Here is a 25,276-nt window from a genome sequence, read left to right as displayed (position 1 = left end):
ATATATATATATATATATATATATATATATATATATATATATATATATATATATGAACCTTCTCTTTCTATACTGGCTCATATTGTGGTCTAGCACCACTTAGGGGGAATGTTGGAGTTTCTCATGGGCTAAAATTTACATAGACCATGTAACTTGTATGTAGAAACCTAATATCTCTATAAAGGTTCTTTCTAAATAGTAATTGCAAAAAGTTCCACATATTCTAACAAACCAGAGTAATACTAGGATGATCTTTTTCCATATACATTCCAAAAGAAGTCACAATGGCATATCCTCCCTTTCTCAACCCCTAAAAGAGCCCCACTTTCAGAGCTAAAAGTTTGCTAATTCCACATAAATTTGTTTCAGGACATTGAGTCCTGTAAACAAATACAAAAAGAAAGTTTTTGAGGGAGAGACCACTGTGCTGTTGTTTGATTCCAATAGTGGTCCCTTGTAGTCAGCTAACCTACATTTTAGGCTGTTTCAACATCAAGTCGAAATTCTCTCTCCGTTTACCTGGTGCGCTCCTTGCCCTCTTTACTGTTGGATTCACAGGATCAAACGTGTACCGAGCAGAGAACCCTGGCAGACCAAGCTGCAAATCGGTATTCTCTTCTGGACCTGGTAACGCCATTGGTTTAGCTGCAAGGAACGGAAAATGGATATTCATTACTAAAAGGAATGCAGTATATCCCACATATTCTGTGAAGACCCCGGCTTGTATAGTAACATAGGAGTGCATGCAAAAGTGAAACAGGTATAGTGAACAGAAAAGGAAGTAGGGACATAAAAGTTCACCTCCTTACTTCCACATACGCCAAGCCCATCCTAGTTATTGCATTCTTTGATACAGGAATCACAAAGCGTAATACTGACAACTATCAAAATAGGAAGAAAAACTAAAACTGACATGCTATGAAAGCAGAAAAAACTAAGACCCACACAAATAAGACATGATTTACCAAGCATCAACCATTCTCATGAAATCAACAAATCCACAGTGAAAATAAAGTACGAAAAAAATACTGCTATTGACATGGTAAAAACGTAATGGTATATAGAACAACCCTGATACAAGGTTAACCGGGATTTCTAGCATTCCGTGGATTCCCAACGGAAAGGGAAAACTAGGAATATGATTCCTAAACCTTCACAAGATGAACACAAAGGGAGTTCCAACTAAGCTCCGTATATACAAAGCACCATCATAAGTGGAGGTCTTCTTCACCTCCATTCTCAAGTATCCAATTAGCATGTGATATGAAGAACTACCACTATTTAAGAGCAAGAGTCTCCCATTCAAGGAGTTTGTAGTGAACTCGACCTCATTAGCCTTTACGAGGGATCTAAAACACAAAGGCGATGAATCCCACACGGAATAACACTTGGGGAGAATAGCCACAAGAATGTCCAATGCAAGGGAACAGGAAGCCACTCACTTCCTCTTATGTCAATACTAGGATGGTAAGAAAATGAGTAACTGCATTCCTACCTCAATAGCTTCAGCGAGGAATCCCTTAACATCTTAACCTCTTTGAAGTTGTGACAGTAGTTTCCTTAAACAACAGGCAACCTAAGATAAACCTGTGGTTAAACACTATAGGAAGGTGGGGTAGCATAAACAACTTAACTAAAGAAGAGAAAACTCAATGGGAATAAGAGCACAATGATGAGGCCAAAAACAGAACACATACAAAGCACCAAACAAAAGCTATGCCTCGATCTCTAGACTCCCCTCAACACCACAAGAATCAAGACCATGAGCGAAGGATGCAGAAACCACAAGGCCAGGTTGAGGATTCCTTCTTGATCCGTATTTAGACTATTTCAATGCCACTCTTCAAAACCAAGAAAAGCAGCGTTCCTTTGAAAAAGCGCTCAAAGAAGTACAAAGTTCCCTCGAGAGTATGCCAAAGGATATGCTGCTAAATGGATATCAAACCCTGTCATGGTCCCCAAGCCTAGTGAAAACAGGGATAGCTTTTTACCCTAAGCGCTTCTATCAACTACCAAATAGACCCACTCGTCGATGCAATAGCAAGACACGAGTTCCTTAATTTTATGGATGCCTTTTCCATATACAACCTCATCCAATGCATCAACCTAATGTTTGAAATACCTCTCTTATCGCACAGGGGTCTCTCTATTGTTGCCAAGTATGCTGTTGAGAAATTCAACAGTAAATGAACTATTACATTGATAATAAGATTACGTTCCCCCTCTCCAACAATATATACCTGAGAGCATAAAAACATATACCATTAATTCCCTTTTTTTATGTGTGCTTCACTACCAGCATTCGACTATATATCTATTTTAACAACTTTGCCAGCTCTCATCCTTTTCCCACTACCCTTGGGCCTTCTATTATATACCCTGCAGACTCTTGGATCGTGGGCTAGTTGGCCGTAATTGGTCTATTGCCAACTTGATCTATATCATTAGCTATGTTGTTAATATCGCGATATATCGTCGATATATCGTCGATATATCGGATATCGGACCTAGGCAAAATATCACTGCATAAATATCGGTCAAAATATCGTCCCCGATATTATTGGCGATATTTTCCGATTTTTCCCGATATTTAGCGATATTTTGATGCATATATCGGACCGATATATCGATTTTTAGGGTTCAATTATTTGGGCTTTTGTTATTTCATGGGCTTAGTTTTTTGGACTTGGTAATATATATTATTAGGTCTGAAATTAATAGTCTGCCTTCCAACAGTCTTCTTCCTTTCTTTTCATCTTTACGAGTTACGACTTCACACTTCACAGACACCTAGTTCACTTCACGAATCACGACTTCAGACTTCTCACAACTTCAGACTTCTCACGGAGTCACGGTTTGGCTTCTTTTCTCGGATGCCGAACCTATTGCTTGCGATTAGCTCGTTTTTGAACACTTTAGATGATGTGATGTTTTAATTTTGAAACTATATTTCTAAACTCTAATTAATGCATATTATATATATATAATTCTAAGAAATATTATGTTAACCGCTATTTTGGACCGATATATCGAATATCGGTCTTGACCGATATTTTGTATTCTGACCGATATAACAGCATATATCATTAGCCCTGCCTTCTGGAACCGTCTTGTCCTCGAGACAAAAATCAGAAAATATGATTGGACAGTAATAGCATCCTCCCAAGTGGCTTCATCTATAGGACGGTCTTTCCATTCTATCAACCAGTGTAGTACTGTCTCACCTTTATGGGCAGCCTTGATTGGGGAAGAAACTGATCTGTAACATCCAATTCTAGGTCTGGAGGCAAGGACCCTTTCACCAAGTACAACACAACAGCTTTCTTCAATAGAGGCATGAAAAACAGGATGAATTTCAGATGATGACGGCATCTGCAATTTATAAGAAACATGAGCAATCTACTCTAAAATATGTTGAGCAACCGATTACTGATGATACTGTTTCAGTTTTAAGTAAACCCATTCCCCCACTGCAAAATTGACCTCCGGTTGTTTTTTTATCGGCTTTAGCTTACGTCAAGGATTGAGCTTGCTGCAAATGAACTTTTAATTGTTTCAAAGCTTTGTCACCATCATTCAACTCTTGCCCAACCGCCTCCACATGAATCTCTCCAAAATAAATTGAACCATAGCAGGTGGTTTTCTGCCATACACAAGACTCAAAATGTGGATAAACCAGTAGAACTATGAAATATTATACCAAAACTCAGCCCATGGATCAATACAGAGGCTAATCAGTTGAAAAACAACAAAGATACATCTCCAAGCATCGATTGATCACCTCAGTCTGAGTATCGGACTCCGGATGATAGGCTGAGCTCATATGCAATTGGGTACCTTGCAGCCGAAAAATTTCCTGCCAAAAGTGACCGAGGAAGAGAGGATCACGGTTACTTAGGATAAACCTAGGCACCCATGTAGCTGAAGAACTTAGCATACACAAGTTACAGCAACACTTTTAGCAGGATAAGGATGCTTTAATACGATGAACTGGTTATATTTGGACAACCTAGCAACTAATACCAACAAGGCATCCATACCCCTTCGATTTGGATAAGCCCAAAATGAAATCTAATGGAAATATGCTCCCAAATAACTCAATTTTCACCTCTGCAAAATATCACAAGCCTGTACGTGCTTTTGAACCGTGTTAGTCATTCCGAGATAATACAAATTGGCTGCCAGATGACTAGAAGTGCAACAAGAACCCGGATGACCCTGATAGCAGACTTGTGGAACTCTTCTAAAAGAACAGGAATCCATTTAGAGGTGGGAGGAATGACTAATCTCCTTCTGTAAATATATAACGCCTTGATGTACTGAATAACCCCGATGACTGGAAGGGTTTTGTTGCAACTTGTGAATGATTTGTTGTAAATTGGGATCTGACCTTGCTTAGTCTACAAGTTGAGCACCTAGAACACATTGAGCTCTAACCAGCAAAGGGAATTCGCCATCTGCATCTTTTCTGTACATCGCATCAACAACGCAATTTTCATTCCCAGATGTAAAACAAATGTCAAGCTGATATCCCAAAAGCTTAGCAACCCAATTTTGTTGATTGAGACCAGTAATCCGTTGTTGTAAGAGATGACAGAGACTTTTTCATCTGTGTAAACAACAAAGTGGTGCCCAATAGATATCAGCAACAATGTTGAAGCGCTAAAACTAAAGCCATACTCTCCCGCTCATATGATGACTTTGCTAGATTCCGGTTTGCTAAAGCATTACTGTTGTTGCTATTGCATCAAAACTACCCTAATACAACTTCTTGAAGCATCACATTCAACCATAAGAGGAATAGAAATATTAGGCAAAGCTAAAGCACGGGAAGTTACCATGGCTTGGCTGTTTTGAGGGCGTCAAAAGTCCGTCGAGCCTCGGGATTCCAATGGAAACCACTCTTTTTAGTTAGATTATCCCATAATGGCGAATAAACTTTCTCTAATAGCCTGTAAGGCCCAAGAATCCCCGACTCCTTTAACTTGCTTGGGTGTTGGCCAATCAATAACGGCTTGAATCTTCATGGGATCCGTTGACTCTCCCTTTTTGTCAATGATGTAGCCCAAATGCTCAAGTGACGGTTGCCAAAAAACACACTTCTTTCCTTAAACATAAACCCTGTGGTTGTTCGGCTGCGTACTCCCGTCCACCTATCTCACACTCCCAAAGCATATTTTTCTTTCAGATTTCATTTTCCTTCGCCCATCCACTCCACCAAATTAGAACCATAAACTGATTAGCAACCAGAACACGCAAAGCAATCGTAAGATCCTCCAAATGTTGTACCCAATTAGGACCATAAACCAGAATATCGTCAAAAAACCACTATGAACTTGAAAAAAATAAAGCCTGAAATGTCATTCATGATGGCTTGGAAGGTGGCTGGGGCATTAGTAAGTCAAAATGGCACTACCAAATATTCATAGTGCCCATCATAGGTTCTGAAAGCAGTCTTTTCGACACTTGCAGGCTGTATACGTATCTGATTATAACACAATTTGAGGTCTAATTCGGAAAGTGGGCTCCCTTCCATTCATCAATAGGGTATTTAAAAAGCACTGTTGCATTATTTAGTGCTGTATAATCCATGCACATCCTCCAAGTTTGATCCTTTTCTCATAACAAAATCAGCGGTCTATAGAATGCGCTTTTGCGTGGACAGATAACCCCCCGATTGACAGAAGTTCCTTCACGTGCCTCTCAATTTTTGTTTTCTGTATGTGAGGGATCTATAGGGTCGAACACAAATAGGACCACGGTTAGGTAGCAAGGTTATGGCATGTTGAGTGTCTGATAACGATTCTGTTCCCCTAGCCAATTTATCCTCTGTAAACAAGATTTGAAGTGATGGAGCTCATTGATCATTTGACAACCAACCTTGCAAAGAAATTTTCCCCACCTTTTGAACTCGAAACACCGGTCAAACGAACATCATTGGCCAAATAAGAGAATTTCACATTGCAAATCCCAGTGATGGATAACATCACCCAAGGTTCTAGGCCAATCAATGCCCACCAGAACCATATCTAAACTCCTAATGTCAAATAACAAAGAATTCAAAACAAACTTGTCTCCCAAAAAATTTGTAGGTCTAAACATTTCTAAGTAATTAATACCTTGAGTCCATCACCCAACTTGATATGAAGACCTAGAAATTCCATCGTAGGCAGTCCTAAAGCTTGAGTCACTTTCGAGAACGTAGTTATGCGTTGCCCCGCTATTGGTACGAATTGAAATAGGAATTCCAGCAAAGAGCCTTCAAGCTTCGATGTTTTTAATCCCTGGTTGTGGTCTGCCACAGCCCATTGAACTCTAAGACAGGCACTCCCATTCTTCTAAAAGACCTTCCTCTTGCTCAAGCACGTCATCTGTACTTCCCAATCATAAATTTTCCCCATCATCTTAAACGATTTCGTCATCAGTCAAGAGAATCATCCGTAGTTTTCCCTCAGGCCATTTATGTGCCGGCCTGTACTGCTGCCTACATCGGTAACACAGCCCCTTATGCTGTCGTTCTTCCCATTCCATCCGTGTGAGAGAACGTGATCCTTGATTTCAAGAATTTCCGGAATCAGTTTTGACGTCCTTGGAAACATTAGAACCGTAAGGTTTATAAAAATCAGCCCTAACCGGACCACTCTGTTCTGGAAAAGGGTTCTAGGCTTCAAACGGGGTCAGATAACCGACCCATTTTGACATTGGGCCACAAGTTACCTGCAACAAATCACGCCCCTGATAGCCTCCTTCGCGTCGTCGTTCATAATGGTACTTGTTGACAGAGATGCCTAGTTTGGAACCATTTAGCATCTCTCCACATCCTTAGCCAAATACATAGCTCATAAGCGCGATCCCAGGCAATGTAAACGAACCCATAGTTTCACATCACTACGTAACCCAGCCAAGAATAGCCCATTGATTGCGATTCTGGAAGACGAGTTACTAAAGAAAGCAGATACACGAAGTCGTCAATACAGTCATGAATTGATCCCACATGTTGACAGTTGAAAGTTGGTCGTACGGATTTTTGAATCTCTAGTCTACTGAAATGTTGAAGTAATTCTTGTGTGAATCTCTAGTTCCTTCACCACCGGGAACCAATGTTGAGCCACACTGACATACTTAACTGAGCCAATCAAAATTTGAGATCTGTCAGCGTTCCATGGATGTCAAAATACAACTCAGTCTTGGCTATCCATCCCTTGGGTCATACCCATACAACTTTGGTAACTTCACCTTCTTTTCTGCCAAGAAAACTTCATCACCTGGTTTTGGATGAAAATAATGGGAAGAAGGAGATCCAAGAGGACCTGGTGTCACATTGTTATGGACGGGCCTCAAAACCAACATTCTCATCAGAAAATTTCTGGTTGTTTTCGTTGTCGTTAAGTCCAATTAGTCAAGTAGGTTCTAACTCCCCCTGCTTTAACTGCTTTGTTGCTAGTTCTTGAAGGGACAACTTGATTTCCTGACATATGCATGCATGCAAATTCTGAATCTGTACATCATGGTTTTCCAAACGGGACTGAGTTTGAGTTTCCATTGCTGGCCAATTTCGAATCCGGCAGGTCAGACCAATGTTTGGAAACTCAACCGAAATTTAATGCAAATGAAGAAGTATTATGCTGATACTAAGAATACGCAGAAAAGAAAATGATAAGAGAATGTATTTTCCCAGGAAGATTCCCTCTCGAAGTTGTAGAGCTTAGAGCCCAAACACAGATTTCATTAATTCCTTTTCTTATACCTGCTCCACTAGGACCACTACCAGCAGTCCACCATATATCTAAGTCTAACAACTTTGCCAGTTAACATCCTCCACACTCTTGGATCTTTAGTTGGGCCATAATTGTTCCATTCCTTGTTTTGTATGAAATGACATTTGGCTTAAAAAATGCAGAAGCGACCTACCAAAGGCACAAGTAAACCAGGTCCCCTAGATCCAGGCAAGGAAATAACATGAAGGTTTATGTGGACGATTGTCAAGAGCATTCTTCCAAATAAACACATCATGGACTTGGAGAAAACCTCCCAACCATTGAGAACATACATATAGATATATAACATATATATGCATAGATATAAGCATGTATACCCTATATAGATGTATATACACATACATATACATATGTATGTGTGTGTATATTACAAGGATACACATGCAAAACAACTCTAATGCCTGGGGAAGGTTCAAGAGATCCAGGCACCTACATACAGTTACCTTCTCGCAATACTGCCACACGAGCAGGACGCTTTCTTACATAGTTCTCCTGCAATGGTTTTGGGATCTGAAACGAAAATTGTGCTAGTGTCACCCCTTGTTCCACGTATTCTGGGTGTTTAAACAAGTACCTGTTTGATATAAATGATTAGCAACCAATTGAACTGTTAAGGTGTGATGCAATATTAAAATGATCTGCGTACATAACATACTTCTGGACATCGGGTATTGAGCGCAGTTTAGTGCCTGTTGGTGCAGTATAATATCTGATTACCAATAAAAGATACCAACCAAAGTTAGATTAATAAAAGTTTATTATAAATTTTTGTTAGCCTCCAAAGAATAAGAAAAATCAGAAAGCACGCATACACATCGGCAAACTTTGTGCTTCCTTCACCCCTGATCCTCAGATCCCTCTGCCACCCAGGAGGAGGCTGTGCAATGTTGGGCTTGTCAATAGCCCAGAGTCTGCTTCCATCTTGCTCAATATCAGGGGGGTCATCACATGAAATATCAGGACGCCATTCATGAGCTGTTTCACACACAAAGGGCTTGTCTGTAATGTGTTCTCGTATTTCCTCATATTTCTCTTGGCTCGGGATGAGTCTCCATTTAAAACAGTTGGCACACTGAACTGTGAAAGCACCTACAGATGGCAATACTCTTTGAGGGTGATGTCTTGGATAAGATGGTGGTTTATATGAAATTGGATCTGGGACAGCTTCAATTGCACCTCCACCATTAACACAAGGATCATAGAGTACCAACTGTTTCTGTGAATCATCACAAGGTGGGATATTTTCATCCTCTGTGTTGCAGTCAGAGGAAGATAAGTCGATAAGGTTTTCATTGGTGTTGTTCAGGTCCACGTGAAATGTAGAACCCCTGATGTCGTTGTGATCCTTTCTCTTCCTATCGATCTTAGGTGGAGCACTAAAACCATTTATATCAATTGGCTCTTCCTTTATGCTATCTTGACGACTCTGGACATTACAACTAGCAACTCCGTGTCTGTCTCCTTTCAAACTAATAGTAAGTTTTGTAGCACAAGGTTGCATTGGAGTAGACCTGAAAACCCTGTTGCATAATGAACAATGATCAGAGAATTCACACAATAATGATCATTCAATATCAAGAAAAAAGGACATATACAGAACTATAAAAAGAATCAAAAGTTTTTCCTCAAGCATTCAATTCAATATCTGTTTCCAACAGAACATGCTTGTTCATTGAAAATATGGAAACAATAGCTCTTCTTATGCAATTAATTTGGTAACTCAATTTTGCCGATCATCAACAAGAACATATCCTTCGTGAAGAGCACGCAGCATGGGATATTATCCGTCCGAAATAAAGGGAAAAGGAGTTAAGTGATTAACTCCATCGAATGATACGGGATTAAAACTGATAGGGTAGGCTTAAAAGTGAGAGGGCTGTATGAGATCTCGATCTGTTGTTAAAACTACACAATAATCTAATAGATCTCTTGATCATGCAATGATATTAGCCATTTTGAATCTTAATGTTGCTGCCAAAATATCTATCGCATGCCTTCATGAAGTCATTGGACTCAAAATTCAACCTTTTCTCCATCTTCACCTCAACTGTGCTGTAAGGATATGAATGCAGGAATAAGGTTGCATGATAAGTGGAAACTAGGGTTCTGGGATTTTTCAATATTAAGAATGGGGGCGTGTTTACTCATTCGTGTATGCATATGATTCAAGGTCATCAAACCAATAAAGGAAATCATAGTTCATGTGCTAAATATATATTAAGTAGGCACATACTTAAGTTTAAGTCTTCACTCTACTTTTACCTTCTTTTTGGAACCACAATAGGCTAAACTATCGAGGAAGATGAATTTGTTTTCTCACATTGCTGCATCTCCTTTATCTATCTCACAGGCAGAAGATATGAGTTCTCTTAATTTCTGAATTTTTAATTTGAGGATTTCATCTCCACAATTTCCAAATAAAAGACCAAAACTTACCTCTTGCGTATTGAACAAAGTTGGACACCTGCTTCCTAGCTCTTCTTAGCTCCTCAGTAACTGGATGCATATCCTCATATATATACTCTCATGGTCCCTACCAAAAATTCATCACATAACTTGTTACGTTAGGAGAATTTCATCAATCAAAATTTTTTTTCCTACTTGATGCCTTTTTAGGTATTCCACCATGCATAAATCCATAAAACAAGCTAACCAGTGTCGATGAACTAGGCTTAGCAATCAACAAATTTCAATTTTCCCTTTCTGTTTTCTGTTTTCCTGTAACGTTTGTTTCTGTTTTCCACCATACATGGACTTAATTGGCAGACTTGAACCATACAGGTTCTTATTGTGCTATCATATTAAAAAAATTGTAAATGCAAACATGTATTGCCTCTATAAAACATCGAACCATTAAATAACCATTTACATTTATAATAATATGGTGGACATAAGCTTCATCAGTCACAACAAACGTGCATACATTTTAGACTATGAAGCATGCCAATTCTCCATGCCATTTCCATGAACTTAAGCAATTTGTGTTAATGCTCAGCTACTGATTTTACACAACAAATTATAGCTTCATTACTGCAAGGTTGGTCTTCTATAATAGATTTCTTTCTTCTGTTTCCCATTCATCAAGTACTTTGAAATAGTTGTTCAAAATTTCCTCACAGTGTCGTATATTTAGGGATCTCGAACTTGATTCTGATTGCCTTGAAACATAATTATATTCCATTTTCAAAATGCACACGGGATTTTTAATAAACAGCATTTTGATGAAATGCAGTAACAAATACATCACTCTATGGCTATTGGATTAGTTGCCAAATATCCTCAACAAAAAGCATCACAAACAAGCAACAGTAGGCTAAAATCGGAGTTAAAACAATACTTTGAAACCTTTCAATTTATATTCTCAACAAGAAGCCTTATATCCCAAACTATCTATAATAGGCTAAAAATTGACCCCATCAAAATACTTTAGAACATCTCAATTCGTATTTCCAATCAGAAGGATTTTGTAGTTATTGAGATCTTGGGGTTTATAAGAAATTAAAAGAATTGAAGAAGCATAATGGTTTGTACCTACATATTAAAAGCACTCAGCTGAATACTTTGCAAGAGCAGAAAACTAGAATAAGTCACGCTTTTCTGTCTAAAGATGCTCTCACCCTTGTTAATAACCACCTCTGAAGTCTAGTTCCGTTTTGAAATTTGCCATTCTAGCTAGTAGGTGGTAAAAGATTTGATCTTTGTGTTATTTTTCATATTACTTGTTCAAATCGGATGCCTTTAATTTTATTTTGTACTCCCTTCGCTCATGTTGTGATAATACTATTCGGCCTCTATCATTCAGTTTTATCACACATCAATTGTAAAATACCGTTCATGGGGTTCGGTTGCTATTCAAATGTTCCATAGGGAACACTTATAATATTAGTTCATCATTCAACAGATCCTGATGCATGACAGTTAGGAGTACAGGTAGGATTAGGAAACAACTAAGGAGCTAGGACTCTGTGCTTCTTACCCAAGGATCTCTTGAGCATTACAAATCAAATGAAACAAAACAAATCTTCTAGCAGACCAATTTATAACAAACTCATATGCCTAATGTCCTTAGAAACATAATCAACAACACCTCCATTGTTTATCTCGTCTTTGAATTCCACAAAAGCTTCAGATCTACCTTTTCATTAGCTTGGGTCAAGTCTCCTACAGCTATCTTGTACTTGGACACTTCAATTGTCACATCATCTACTCCATTTGGCTTTTCAATCTTGTTCTGAATATATTGCTTCTTGGCTACCTTGTCACTGAGAGCCAGTTTTGAATTCTTAACCCATGGTTCATGCTAGTGTGGTTCTCAACATTTGAAAGATAATATGCAACATGCCTCTTTGGTGGTGTTGGAAACAACGCCCTCGCCTTTTCCCATACTTAAAACTATAAGAATTCTATCTTTGTTATGCTTAGCATGAAAATGTATCATCCAAGACTTTCCAAGTAAAGAGATACATTCATTGGTAACACATGATAACAAACATTTAATCGTTCTCATCACATTGAATGTGATTGGGATGGCACACTGATGTGTAGCCATAACAGTAAAAGCAAAATCGGCCACTACTTCTATTTTTCCAAATTTAAACTATCAATTTGTCGTTAACAATTGTAGAATACCTTGAGGATTTTGATTGCTCCGAAAACATTGTCAGTTTCCAACATTTTCAAAATTCTCAACACCTAGCCAATATAACCATACAATCAGAGTAGATATAAATCAAGCTCAGTATCAAAAAGCCTTTATTTCTTTCACCAAAGAATGAAAACTATCTTATAACCCAACCATTTAACCTTCCAATCAAAGCAAAATCGTTACAGAACTCAATAATATATATCATCTTAAAATCACCAACTTAAATTGTAGATTTGTCATTTCCTACAAATATGTATGTGCAGACAACAGTGGTCACGTATATATAAAATGTTTCCATAAAAACATTGGTTGATAGAATGCCTAAAAGATGGTGTCTTGAAATGCGTTGCTCTTGGGGTTTGCTCAGTTGGTGTTGTTGATTGAGTTTTGTGACATTTTAAGCAAATGAGAGTTGAAAGAATTCAGCCGAATTTGGTCAAAGTTATTAGGACATCAGAATGAGAACCGGACTTTTATGATCTGAATTGGGGTATTAGTAGATGTTCCGTTTTCCAACAAATGGGTTTCTTATTACGCGAAGTTAGAGAATTAGGCACAACATCAGATAAAGTGAACCACTGATGGAAGTCTATTGCCTATTTTGAATAATCTTGGAAGTCCCTTCGTAACTACAAAAAGATGCTCTATGATAGGTTTAATTCGGAGTTGAGTACCAATCTAGACTTGCTTTCTTCAATCGGCCACATGAACATCTCTTGGAAGTTGATTCATTGTCATGGCATCAACATGGTTGTGATTTGGACATACGTGTACTTATCATTTAATACCCTAATTTTTATGGCTACTCTATAAGACGTCTATTTTAGGTTAAAGATGTTAAGTTGACCTATTAAAAGTCCAGAAATCTTCTGAATAAGAATCAATATAAGTTGGAGTTCTAGCAAGAGACTTGAATCTTGATGTGTGGAGGTCAAAGGCTAAGATGTTGATACGTCTAGGGGGGTGTAAGGTGATTTATGAGACTTTGGGCTTCATAGTTGATATTAATTAGTTTCCTTCTATTATTGTGATATCTTTTATTATTTTTAGTTTCCTGAAATGAAACAAGTGGCTTGGTAATCAAGCTATATGATTTATGATAGGTTTAGGAAATTTGGAGTATCTATAAGGTCATTAGGGTTAAGGTTTTGGGGGAGGGAAAATTGAGTCTACATTCTTGGGAGATCACCTACTTCTCGAATTGTAGGCACTATCCCTGAAATTTTTTTGATTCCTAGATAAATAAAATAAGCGTCCAATTGTGTTCTTATCAAATTGGCTGTAACACCCATCACCTTCATCGTCGGAGTACAATTAGCCGTCGAGTTACTTTTTGCGAGGAGTTGTTCACACGAGATACTATTGATCGGAGTTACCATTTACACCGAGTAGTTGGTTAAACTATCGGCAGACAAAGACGCAAATGTGGAAGTCTAGGAGTGTTCGCAATGCGTTGCGCTTTACAGCCAGATCATAAACCATGTTGCATATGCGGTTTCAACATTCTTCCAAACCACAAACGAAACTGCGGATACCTCAAACCGCACAGCAAAATGGTTTGAACCCCTGTTTGAGTTATTGAAAACCGCAAACAACCCGCATATTACAAGATAAAAAAACACAAACTGCAAACCATACCTGAAAGTTCTAAACAATGCGGTATGTTACGGTGTGGGTGGGGGGTTATGCGATTTGTGAGGTTTGAACACCCTTATGTATTAGACGTGAAGTTGTTGGAATTGCGAAACCTATAGCAACAAGAACACAATGCTACCATACAACAGCAACCGGCAGCAATGACGATGGTGATTGCGGCCTCAGAAAGGGGGCCCAGTTCAATGGGGATCAAATCCAAATGGAAAGGGCTACGACCACCCACTTTGGAGAGACCCGACTATCTAATGCCGAAATTGCAAAAGCCGGTGTTTGACGGGGATGATGCGCATGGTTAGGTTTACAAAGCCGAGCGATATCCTAAAATTCAAAGGATGACACCATTAAGGGTAGGTCATTGCATGGTTCTGGTGGACTAAGCAATGAGTGTCATTCAAATCATGGAGCATTTAGAAGGGCGGTTGGTGAATCGTTTCCAATTAACACATGAAAGTAACATGTACAAGGAATATTGGCAATAGTGCAAGACGGGGGAATCGGAGAGTATCGAGATCAGTTTGAGGGGTTGTCGAGACAACTAACCAGAATACCCTACAAATTTAGTAGAAACTTCCGTAAAATGCACTAAAGTCAGAAATTCACTCTGTTTACAGGTAGGTACCTTTGCCCGTCGGGGTTGGCTTAAACCATGCGGTTGGCTCGATGATTAAGGATGACTAACTTAGAAAGATCCAGCTTGGGTAGCCTTAGCAACTCATGCTACCAAGGAGGGAAAACGAGAGGCCAAGTTGCACTCTGGGAAGCGGGTTGACGGCCCCTGGGGGAGGGCGGCACGGGCGTGCCCAAAAATATAAGGGGCCCAAATTTTTCCATTAAAGTATATAGTAGTCTAAAATAATTTAATAAATTAAAGAAACCAAAAAATTGTAGCATATAATAAAAGACAAAAATAATTTAGTAAATAATAATGGCCCAAAAATATATCAACTAATTACATTGGAGTCGAAAATAAAAAAAATAAATTGATCATTCATTATATGCTATTGTTTATTGTCCCAATAAATTTTTTTATCTCCAACAAGGTCCAATGATATTGGCTATTGCTATCTCTATATGCTTGACTATTTTCGTGCTTCAACAATTCAACGTTAAGATCATGTGCTTGCTATTGCTATATATTTTTGTTAGATATTTTTATCTATTTCTATTTTTATTGACTATTGGTTATGTTGTTCTAATTGTTTTTGTTGACTATTGTTATCTATTTTTGCTTCTACATAAAATATTTTACTTTTTTTTACAATTAATCTATTGTTCTTATGATTTATGACATGTTTCATGGTTTTGTGATTAATCAATAAATTTTTTCTACTAGATGTATTTAGTAATGTCTCTTATATATGTCATGTTCCATAAACTTTTAATATTAACATTTTATTTTAGTTRARCAAAAAAAGAAGAAAAAWAGAATTTAAATATTTTCATCAATTGTTTGACTTATGTATCTTTCATTGGGATTCCATCACACCACAAGATTCTATTTAAGTGCTCAAACAATCATTTGTTGAACTTGCATATTATATGTTTAATTCATTATTTATTTTTACTAGATCTCAATGGATCATCTTTTCTTTCATATTCTTATTAATCTTCATTTGTCTACTTGTCTAAATAACCTTGATAATCTTCTTTATTATTGATCTTTCATTGACCTCATGATTATTTCATTAACACGAAATCTCTTTTTGTATCAAAATAACACATATTTTTTGTTATAAAGTAAAATTTTCTTACTTTTTATAAAAATTTATCAACCATAGTTTCTATACTCTTGGTTTGAAATTACATAATAAGAAGTACGTAAATTTAAGTACTCTCTTATATATCTATAATATAGATAAATAAGATTTTTTTACTCGGTAAATTATTAACATTTCTTGTACTCAATTTTATACTAATGAAAAACATTTATTACTGAAGGTCACTACAAGAAAATTGAGTTTTGACGATGCGCCTTTTAGCGAAGACATGTTTCATAAGTTATAGGGATGACATGTTGTTGTTATATACTCTTTCTAATGATAAACGGACTTTTAGCGACAACAAAAGTCGTTGCTAAAAGCCTTGTTTCTTGCAGTGGGGGCCTTGTTTTTATGTTCGCCCAGGGCCTAAAAAATGTCAGAAACGGGCCTGCTTGTATGACCATACCACCCACCATCACCGAGGAATGGAAAGAAAGAACCATGACAACAGGATGAAATCCGATAGTTCTTCGCGATAAAATGGCAAAGATTAGATTCAGAAGGATGAAATCGAGAAATTAGTTTGCAAGATGCTTGAAGCCTGTGTGACCCAACCAAGTTCTAGTCCCATCTCGAACCTGATGTTAAGTGTCAAGAAAAACGATGGTAGTAGGTATTTATGTGTCAATTAGTGGACCTAAACAAAGTCATTACTCGACAAGTTTCCAATAGAACAGAGGTTGTTCCAAAATTTGTGTCGTTTAGCAGGTTTTAGACAAAGCTAATGTACTCGACTAGTTTCTGATAATACATAGCTTGTTCCAATCCCTAATGAAAATATTATAAACACACGAGTGATCGATGAGTTATTAAATGAATTACACAGTGCCGAGGTATTTTTCCAAAAAGAGCCTTAAATTCAGCTGTCACCAGATGAAGACCGAAGATGTACCCAAAATTGTTTTTCACATGCATGAAGGACACTGAGTTCTTGGTCATTATGTTTGGGTTAACAAACACCTTGCTACGTTTCAGATTTTCAGTCATTAATGAACCCTATTCAGACCTTACTTACAGAAGTTCATGTTGGTATTGTTCGATTATTGGAATCGCCTCAAAGAGATATTCACAAAGCTCTAACAACACAGGTTACCAACCAAGTCATTATAACTTGTTCATGCCAACAAAAAAAAGTACAAGTTCATTTGCTCTAGAGAAAATTGAATATTTGGATCATTTGGTCACGAAGAATGAAGTGTCGGTCAATTCCTCCAAGGTCGTCACTATGTTCAATGGGCCACTCCCCAAGAAGCAAAAAGAATGTCACAGTTTCTTGTGTTAATTTGTTATTATCGCAAATCTATGAAGAGGAATAGCACCATTGCCATGCCACTAACCGAGCAAGTAGCAGAATAACTTCAAATAGGGGAGAACACAACACAAGCCTTCAATCTAGAGTGCCATGACGCAAAGTTCATATGCTCGTATTACCGAATCTTAGTCAATTGTTTGTAATTGAGACAGATGCATCAGCGTACAATTTCGAGATGGTTTTGATGCAATTTGGTCAAATGATTGTGTTCTACAAACAGGTTTCGCTTCTAGTTCTTGAGCCACGATGAAATCAGTCTACGAGTGAAAGCCAGTGGCGATCCTTTTTCCTATCCAAAAATGGTGGCACTATTTTCCAAGAAGGAAACTTGTTGTGCAAACCAATAAGCATAGTGTAAGGTATCTACTAGAGCAACAGATGGTCATCGAGTAACACCAACAATGGTTGTCAAAGGTCTTGGGTACGAATATGAGATCCACTATCATCCCGGCCATGGTTTTAAAAATCGTTTCAGGCGAGGCGGCCAAAAACTGTGTTTGAGGCATCGCCTCTCATTGCTTCAATGGGTTGTACACCTTGAGTGCTAGGCGATGGGTGAGACTATGGAGAGGCGTATGCACATGTTAATGTGATTAGGATGTGTCTATCTTCATTTAAATAAAAAACTAAAAAGTCAAAACTCAAAAAACATGGTTGCCTCTTATCACTCAGAGATTTACTTCTCCCTCACACGTTAAATCCTCTTTTCTTCTCCCTCACTCACATGTATGTATTGCTGCACCATGTACTTGATGAAGCATAAACGTGTACCTTGTATGTATATATATTACATTTTCATTGAGCATCTAGTATGGAAGTATTTTTTTTTAATCTGCTAATATAATATATATATATATATATATATATATATTGTGTATATACATCTTATAAATTTCTTGTTAGCAAGGATACATTTTGTGTATGAATATTCTTTGATTTTTGCCTAGCACACTTCCGCTTTGAGGCTTGCGTAGTAAGGCCCCACCTCGCGTTTTTTTGTATTTTAAACTTTGGTCCCGACATCGAGTACAAGGCCACAGTCACAGATACCTTATCCCGTCAAGGAGGGAACCCAAAATTGATTGCACTTTCTATCTATAGACTTGGTGTAGAAGGAACTCAGGCACAAGATTTCGGCAAAAAATACAAAGCTCTATAAACAAAAGCGATTCAACACCGGCATGGTTAGTGTCCAGGGACAAAGGTTGCTTTATCGAGGCCGCCTAGTACCGCAAGGCGCGAGCCTCGACATGGATTCCAAGGTTGTTACATGAATTCCATAAGGGCACTCATGGATGTTGAAGACTTATCGACGAATGGCTACAGAACTATATTAAGTCCAAATGAAAATGGACACATAAAAAATTGTGGCCAGTCGTCAGTAGAAATATTAGACCATGGTTCCAAGTGGGTTATTACAGGCACCGGAGCAATCGGACAAGGTCCAGAAGGAGGTCAAGATGGACTTCATCGATGGGTTACCTAAGTGTGAGAGGTATACAATTATTTTAGAAGTAATGAACCGATTAAGCAAATATGCCTACTTTTTTCCGTTACGACACCCATACACGGTCATAACAACGGCCGTAACTTGTTTTTACAGAAAGTGGTGCATTTAAATGGGATTCTAGAGTCTATTCACCGAACAAGACAAGGTGTTTTTGAATCATTTCTAGGAGTTGTTTAGATTGTGAGGCACAATTCAAGTGAAGCACCACCTACCATCCGCAAATGGATGGACAATTAGAGGTTGTCAATCGAAGTGTTGAGACATATTTATGATTTTTCATTTCGGAAGCCCCCAAAGAATAGTCATGTCGGTTATCATAGGCCAAACATTGGTAAAATACCTCGTATCATACTTCTGGAATACGACTCCTTTCAAGATGCATTATGGTCAATTTCCACCACTTGGAATATTATAGAAAGAGTTCTCCCCGTCATTTGAGGCAAATCAATGTTTAGAGGAGCACGGCCGAAATTTGGATGAACTCAAAACCATTTATTGATAGCTCAACACGAGATGAAGAAGCAAGCTGACACACATAGATGAGAAATCCAGTCTGACGTTGGGGATAGCACTTCCAAACAGGAGGATTTTGGAGAATTTGGAGTATTAATATGTGATCCGGGAGGAAAACCGAGTGTAGAGTCTTGGAAGTCACCTACTTCTCAAATTCTAGGCACTATCCCTGTAATATAATTTCATTCATTGATAAAATACAATAAGATTCCTATTGCATTCTATTATTCTAATCAAATGCAAAGCTTTTAGGGTGAAGATGAGAAGTCTCTTATCTTCTGAATAAGATACTAAGTTGCATTTAGATGCAAGAGACTTAGAATATTGATGTGAGGAGGTAGTCAGGAGGTAAAAGGCTAAGATGCAAAGCTTTTTAGGGTGGTGTAACTAATAGAAGTTCTCACCTGTTGCCAATGAGTATGATTTATAAGGTGTAGATCCATTAATGCAACATTCAAACTGTATATCCCATTTGTTCTAGAAAATTCCTTCCTTTATGGTTGTACTCTCCATGTTCTAATTCTTATCTGAACTGAAGTTGATTAATATGTCTCCGATGTTACCTTTTCCTAATCATCTCTCAAAGTTTACCTTTGCTAAATTTCAATACAAATGCAAAATAAGTAGAAATGGAGATGCACAAATGCAAAATACCTCGTGTGATCATCCTAACAAAATCCATAACAACATGCAACATAGCAGAATTGCATCCTTTTAGGCCGTTATTGGTGGCCATTATGTGCATTGGAAGGACCTTGGCTCTTGGTTGGCCTTCACTCATCTTTTGACACACTCCTTGGCCCTAAGCTTTATGTCGTCGGCTTTTTGCGAAGTTACTGGAAATGTGGTCTGTCGAGTATGTTAATGAGGCAAGTGCGAAGAGACAATACTTTCAAGAGATAGTTTCCATATGAATCCAAAATCATTTGTATGTTTATGGTAGAACATCTTGTAAATTTGATACATCTAATTCATATTTCGACTCTAAAGCTAAACCATCTAAAACTTCATATATAATTGGCCCTTTGTGATGACACCGATCTTCAACTGTAAACTTATGAGTCTTCCCATTTACTCGAATAGTGCTTTGTCCAGGATGCTTTGTTACTTGATTTTGTTTCATCAGTCTTCTAACAGCGGTAACTCCATCCCAACATGATGTCGATGCATAAATGTTTGCCATTTCTACATAGGGAGCTGCAGCTCGTGGTTCCATTTCAAAAAGACGACAAGCTGCAAGTTCACCAATCGCTACATTGCGATGAATTTTGCATGCACTAAGCAATGAGGACCATATGCCGACATCAGGTTTCATGGGCATGTTTTGAATAAAATCCACAGCTTCATTTAGTTTTCCTCCACGACCAAAAAGATCTGCCATAGAAGAATAGTGCTCTAGTTCTGGATCAAGTTTGTGCACTTTCCTCATAAGATCATAGATCTCCCATCCCTTTTCAATAAAACCTCCATGATTGCAAGCTTGAAGAACAATGAGAAATGTTATGTGGTTTGGTTTAACTCCCAGTTCCAACATATGGAAAAAATGTGTCAAAGCTTCTCCAAATTCTCCATTTAGAGCACACCCGGCAATCATCGAAGTCCACGAAACAACGGTTCTTTCACTCATCATATAAAAGATCTCACAAGCTTCTTCAATGCTTCCACATTTTGCATACATGTCTATCAAAGCATTCAAGACCATCATATTACTTCTCAATCCATTTAACCTAGCATAGTCCTCAACCCATCTTCCAATATCAAGTGCTCCTGTTTCTCCACAACCAGCAATGAGACTAAGCACAGTAACTAAATCAGGTTTCACACCGGTGGCATCCATCGAATGAAACAAGGCCAAAGCCCCATCTAGATCACCTTTCTCAGCATACCCACTGATCATCGCAGTCCATGAAACACAAGTTTTATACACCATGTTGTCAAATACATGTCTTGCAGAACCAAGATCGTCACACTTGGAATACATAGAAATTAAGGTATTAAGTACACATGTGTCCAAATCACAACCCATCTTAATTCCATGACAATGGATCAACTTACCATAAAAAATGTCTTCAGGCCGGCAAATTGAAGAAAGCAAGTTAAGATTTGTACTAATGTCCGGCTTAAACTCATCATAAAGCATCTTTTTGTAGAAACTAACAGCCTTAAAAGATTTCTCAAAATAAGCATATCCTGCTATCATAGAATTCCATGAAACAACCGTCACAAAACATGGCTCAATCCCATGAAACACCTTCTCTGCTGAAACTAAGTCTCTAACCTTGGCATAGGAAGAAATCCACGTACTAGAAACCGAAACATCTATCGCAACCCCAATACGAATCCCAAAAGAATGGATAGCCTTCAGAATCGGTACACCTTCTCTACTAGTACTCGACTGTGATAACCCAATCAGTGTGATTGAATCAGGTCGAATTCTTTCAACTCTCATTTGCTTAAAAAGTGACAAAACTTCATCAACAACACCCAGTTGAGCAAACCCAAATAGCAACGAGTTCCAAGATGCAATGTCCCTTTGAGACATTCTACTAAACACTTCATATGCAATGTTCATACAATCACATTTGATATACATGTCCATCATTGCTGTTTGTACATATATATCATCTGAAAATGACGATTTCACAATTTGGGCATGAATGATTTTAGAGTAGCGTACGTTATTGAGTTTTCCAGATGCTTTTGCAATGATTGGGAAGGTTAAATGGTTGGGTTGTAAGCTCTTTTGCATCATTTGGGAGAAAAGAAAGAGAGCTTTTTGACATTGATCTTGGTTTACAGCTTCTCTAATGGCGTAGTTCCATTGTCTAACCATTGAGAGGTTTGTAAATTGGTAGGAAATTGAAGACACTGTCGACTTTATCATAGTAATCAATATCAAAGTGTTCTGCAAATTCAAAATTAGAAAATGTAAAAATAATAATCCATTCCAAGGTTACGTTATTATAAAGATACACGTTTATCCTAAAAATACTCATCCAAAGAAAAACAAAGATGAACACTTATACTAAAGGTAGTCTTAATAATCATCATACTAATATTAATATTAATAATCCTCCTAATATATATTTTCATATAATTTCATGTTGCTCTATGTTATAAACCTCATTAAATTCTCTATAGAACTTCTAAATCAATAAAAACTTCTAATCATACAACAACTTTTCATTCAACTTTATCAAACACCACCATAATTTGGTTGCTCCAACAAAAAGTAACAACAATGGAGCAAATTCAAGAAGATATACAACAAAAGAAATCGTCCCAAAAGATATCAACTCAAAACATATATGGGAAATAATGTTCATGTGCATAGAATTTCTTTAGAGTAATACCATGCATAAAATTACCGCAATTTTTAAATTAGTATTAAGACTCAAAGAACAAGGAAACCTACTTACATAATCACTGAATTGTACCTTGAGACACAGCCAAAATAGAAAGAAAAAAACCTTATTTATGCAGTGTAGGTGCTCTATTGAACAATACAAGATCATCATCCCGAATTTCTTGAAGAAAATGTGTCTTGCAAATTTGTCTCTTAACAACTCCTATGCTTGACCTGATGAACAACTAACTATATTGACACAGCTCATAATGTGCTTGATAAATTGAACGTAAAAGCATGCCTTCATATATCTACATGTCCACATTTGTTTTAGCACTCACATAGAACAATGGAACAAAAGTGACACAAACTTGAAATCAAAAAATTAAAAAAGACAACTCTAGTGAGAGGAAAATCAACATAAGTTTGCATAAGAAGTTACTAAACCCACCAGTAAACAAAATCAAAGATAGAAAAACCTCAATTAAGATTTTAAATAGGCAACCCACGGCGCAATAAAACATTATTGATGGCGACAGATACATATTTTTTCGAAGTTATGCATGTCCATCTTTGAGTATTCTTGTAACCTAAGCAAATTTTTCACTGGCATATGAGATAGAAAATCCAGAAGAATACACGGAAATGAATCATAAGAGAGTAATTCAAACAAAATGCTCACTAGTACATGATCATGTTAGGTCGAGATTGATGCTTCAAGAATGGACAGCCAATTAGAGAAATCACTAGACCCTACCAGAAATGGTCAGAACCTCAAGATAGAATATAAAAAACAACAATGAAATAACACCAAAAACCCACTAATGAAAATCATAAAATTAAAACGAGCAATGAGTTAACAATTTGTATACCAACTACTTCCATAGATTCACAAATGTGCATTGTGATATAAAAAAATTTAAAAAGAGAGGATGAACAAGAAAAAAAAAGAACGTCTTTTATAAAGTATGCACAAGAAAAGAAAATCTTAGGAAGGGTTGCAAGAGTACTTAACTATGTTTCGATTAGATTTTTCAACAATGAGAAAGTTAAGCAATCTCTAAAACCAACATTAAGCTTCTATAAATACACGATCCAATATTCAAAATGCAATTAAACGTTCTAATTAGAACCCATAAATGAAGCTCAAACAAAAAGGAAGAAACATACAGCACAAGAATTCAAACAACAATTTCCATGTTCATATAATTTGACTGTTAAAATTTGGTACGCAAATTGCAAACCTTCCTAAATTAAAAGAAAATAATAAAGATATTTGTTGCATAGAAAGAGATTCATTACCAAAACAGGAACTGAGCAAAAGATTGAAGTCTAAGAAAAATGGGATTTTGAGAAAGATAATGGATTTATGTGTATGAATTGGAGAGAGGGATGTAGATTACAATGGGGTTTTGTTATTCTTTCTCCTCAGGAGGAGGAAAGAGAGACTCATGCTGAGACGAACAGATGATTACATAAAAACTAAAAAAGCAAATGGAAAATTATGAAAAATGCTAACTGACATTCATATTTTGAGTGATTATTTTTTTGAACAGATAACTTTTCGGGCATTCTAAAACGAAAATAACCTTTCCATTAGTCTTTCCAAATCATAAAGAATTTGTACCCTAAGCATAAATAGATGCATACAAAAGTTGGTGCAAAATATACCAAAAGTTACGTCAAAATCTACCAAAGTAATGGCTGATCTATATTAAGAGTCTTATCTATTGAAAATCCTTATCTACTGAACCTTATCTATAAACAACAATACCAACTAAATTTTCCTCAATGACCATTGAACATAACAATAAAGGAGTATATGTTGGATAGAGTTATAAAGCACTACATGTAGATGTCAGGGCCGGCCCTGATATTTTGGATGCCCACGGCGGAAAGTCAAAAAACGCCCCTTATAGTGAAAAAAAATTCAATCACAAGTATATATGAGGATATTTTTAACTTTAAAACAACATGAATAATCGGTATTCATTTTTAGATAAGGCTTGAAACRTAAATAGTTAAGAACAAGAATATGAGAAAGAGACWTTAAGAAATGAACCTCATGCATGGAATTGTTTTTAGTTGTAGAGTTTCGACCAAGTGCAAGTGATTCAGGCATCACATATATCCCAATAGCATCAAGGTGTGTGCTAACACGTCCATGAAATCCACCCCATGGTCCATGACTTATGCATCCTTCATAATTGGTTTTATCTCCCTACAAACCATCCAAAAGAATAAGAACACATAAATCGGTACCATCGTATATATTCTTCAAGTAAAACACAACAAAAGATATAACTAAAACCTTACCATGAGACTAYTGAGATAGACAAAGGATCGAGCAATGCATAGTAAAATAGACATCAACTGATTYGGGTATGCATCAAATTAAGTGTATAACAACAAACCCATAAAGAACGAAAGACATTCTACATAAGAACAATAGAAACACAATAAAATCATGTCACTCATCCAATTGTAACATTTGATCGCACCCCTATCTCCAAAAACAGTCAAATGGGGCTTCTACAAATTCATGATGGTAATTCAGACTCATATGTCAAGTAATTTTCTGATGTAAAAACCTCTTCTGTTAAGCTCAGTATCTTAACCCTTGCCAAGTCGAAAACTATGACAGATGTTTAACACTTCTCATATAATTCATGTAGTTATGGGATTCAATTTCCCTCACAACCAAAATGCTTGTTGAAAAGTGATTCATGTTCAGCAATACATCTCTCCAACCCTTT

General features: G+C 37.1%; 2 protein-coding genes across 7 annotated transcripts in view; both read right to left on the bottom strand.

Annotated features, from left to right (window-relative positions):
* Positions 1 to 227: 227 nt before the first annotated feature.
* Positions 228 to 24,525, bottom strand: LOC112504370 (methyl-CpG-binding domain-containing protein 2-like). 5 transcript variants are annotated; one of them, XM_025108312.1, is made up of 7 exons: positions 22,645 to 24,525; positions 10,215 to 10,311; positions 8,955 to 9,298; positions 8,591 to 8,867; positions 8,425 to 8,487; positions 8,222 to 8,352; positions 228 to 645 (listed from the first exon to the last, which is right to left on the bottom strand). In XM_025108312.1, exons 3-7 carry the CDS (start codon positions 9,277 to 9,279, stop codon positions 470 to 472), a joined length of 972 nt encoding a protein of 323 aa, XP_024964080.1. In that variant the 5' UTR covers positions 9,280 to 9,298; positions 10,215 to 10,311; positions 22,645 to 24,525; the 3' UTR covers positions 228 to 469. The 5 variants fall into 5 exon arrangements, with proteins under 5 accessions (XP_024964080.1, XP_024964077.1, XP_024964079.1 ...); XM_025108309.1 differs by having other exon boundaries at positions 8,591 to 9,298; positions 22,645 to 23,110; positions 23,203 to 24,525; XM_025108311.1 differs by having other exon boundaries at positions 8,434 to 8,487; positions 8,591 to 9,298.
* LOC112504369 (pentatricopeptide repeat-containing protein At4g19191, mitochondrial) overlaps positions 20,071 to 25,276 on the bottom strand; it is a 5,797-nt gene continuing 591 nt past the window's right edge. For both annotated transcript variants that reach the window (XM_025108308.1, XM_025108307.1), the window contains exons 2-3: positions 24,583 to 24,741; positions 20,071 to 22,079 (exon numbers count right to left, since the gene is read on the bottom strand). In XM_025108308.1, the coding sequence (XP_024964076.1) occupies positions 20,109 to 22,079; positions 24,583 to 24,642 (2,031 nt within the window). In that variant the 5' untranslated portion in view covers positions 24,643 to 24,741 and the 3' untranslated portion in view covers positions 20,071 to 20,108. The remainder of the gene's footprint in view (positions 22,080 to 24,582; positions 24,742 to 25,276) is intronic.

Source organism: Cynara cardunculus, unplaced genomic scaffold (assembly GCF_001531365.2).
Source record: "Cynara cardunculus var. scolymus isolate 2C unplaced genomic scaffold, CcrdV1 Un_Scaffold_5345, whole genome shotgun sequence".
Classification (NCBI taxonomy): domain Eukaryota; kingdom Viridiplantae; phylum Streptophyta; class Magnoliopsida; order Asterales; family Asteraceae; genus Cynara; species Cynara cardunculus.
The sequence above is the reverse complement of the archived record's forward strand: the minus strand, read 5'-3'. Positions and strand labels throughout refer to the sequence as shown.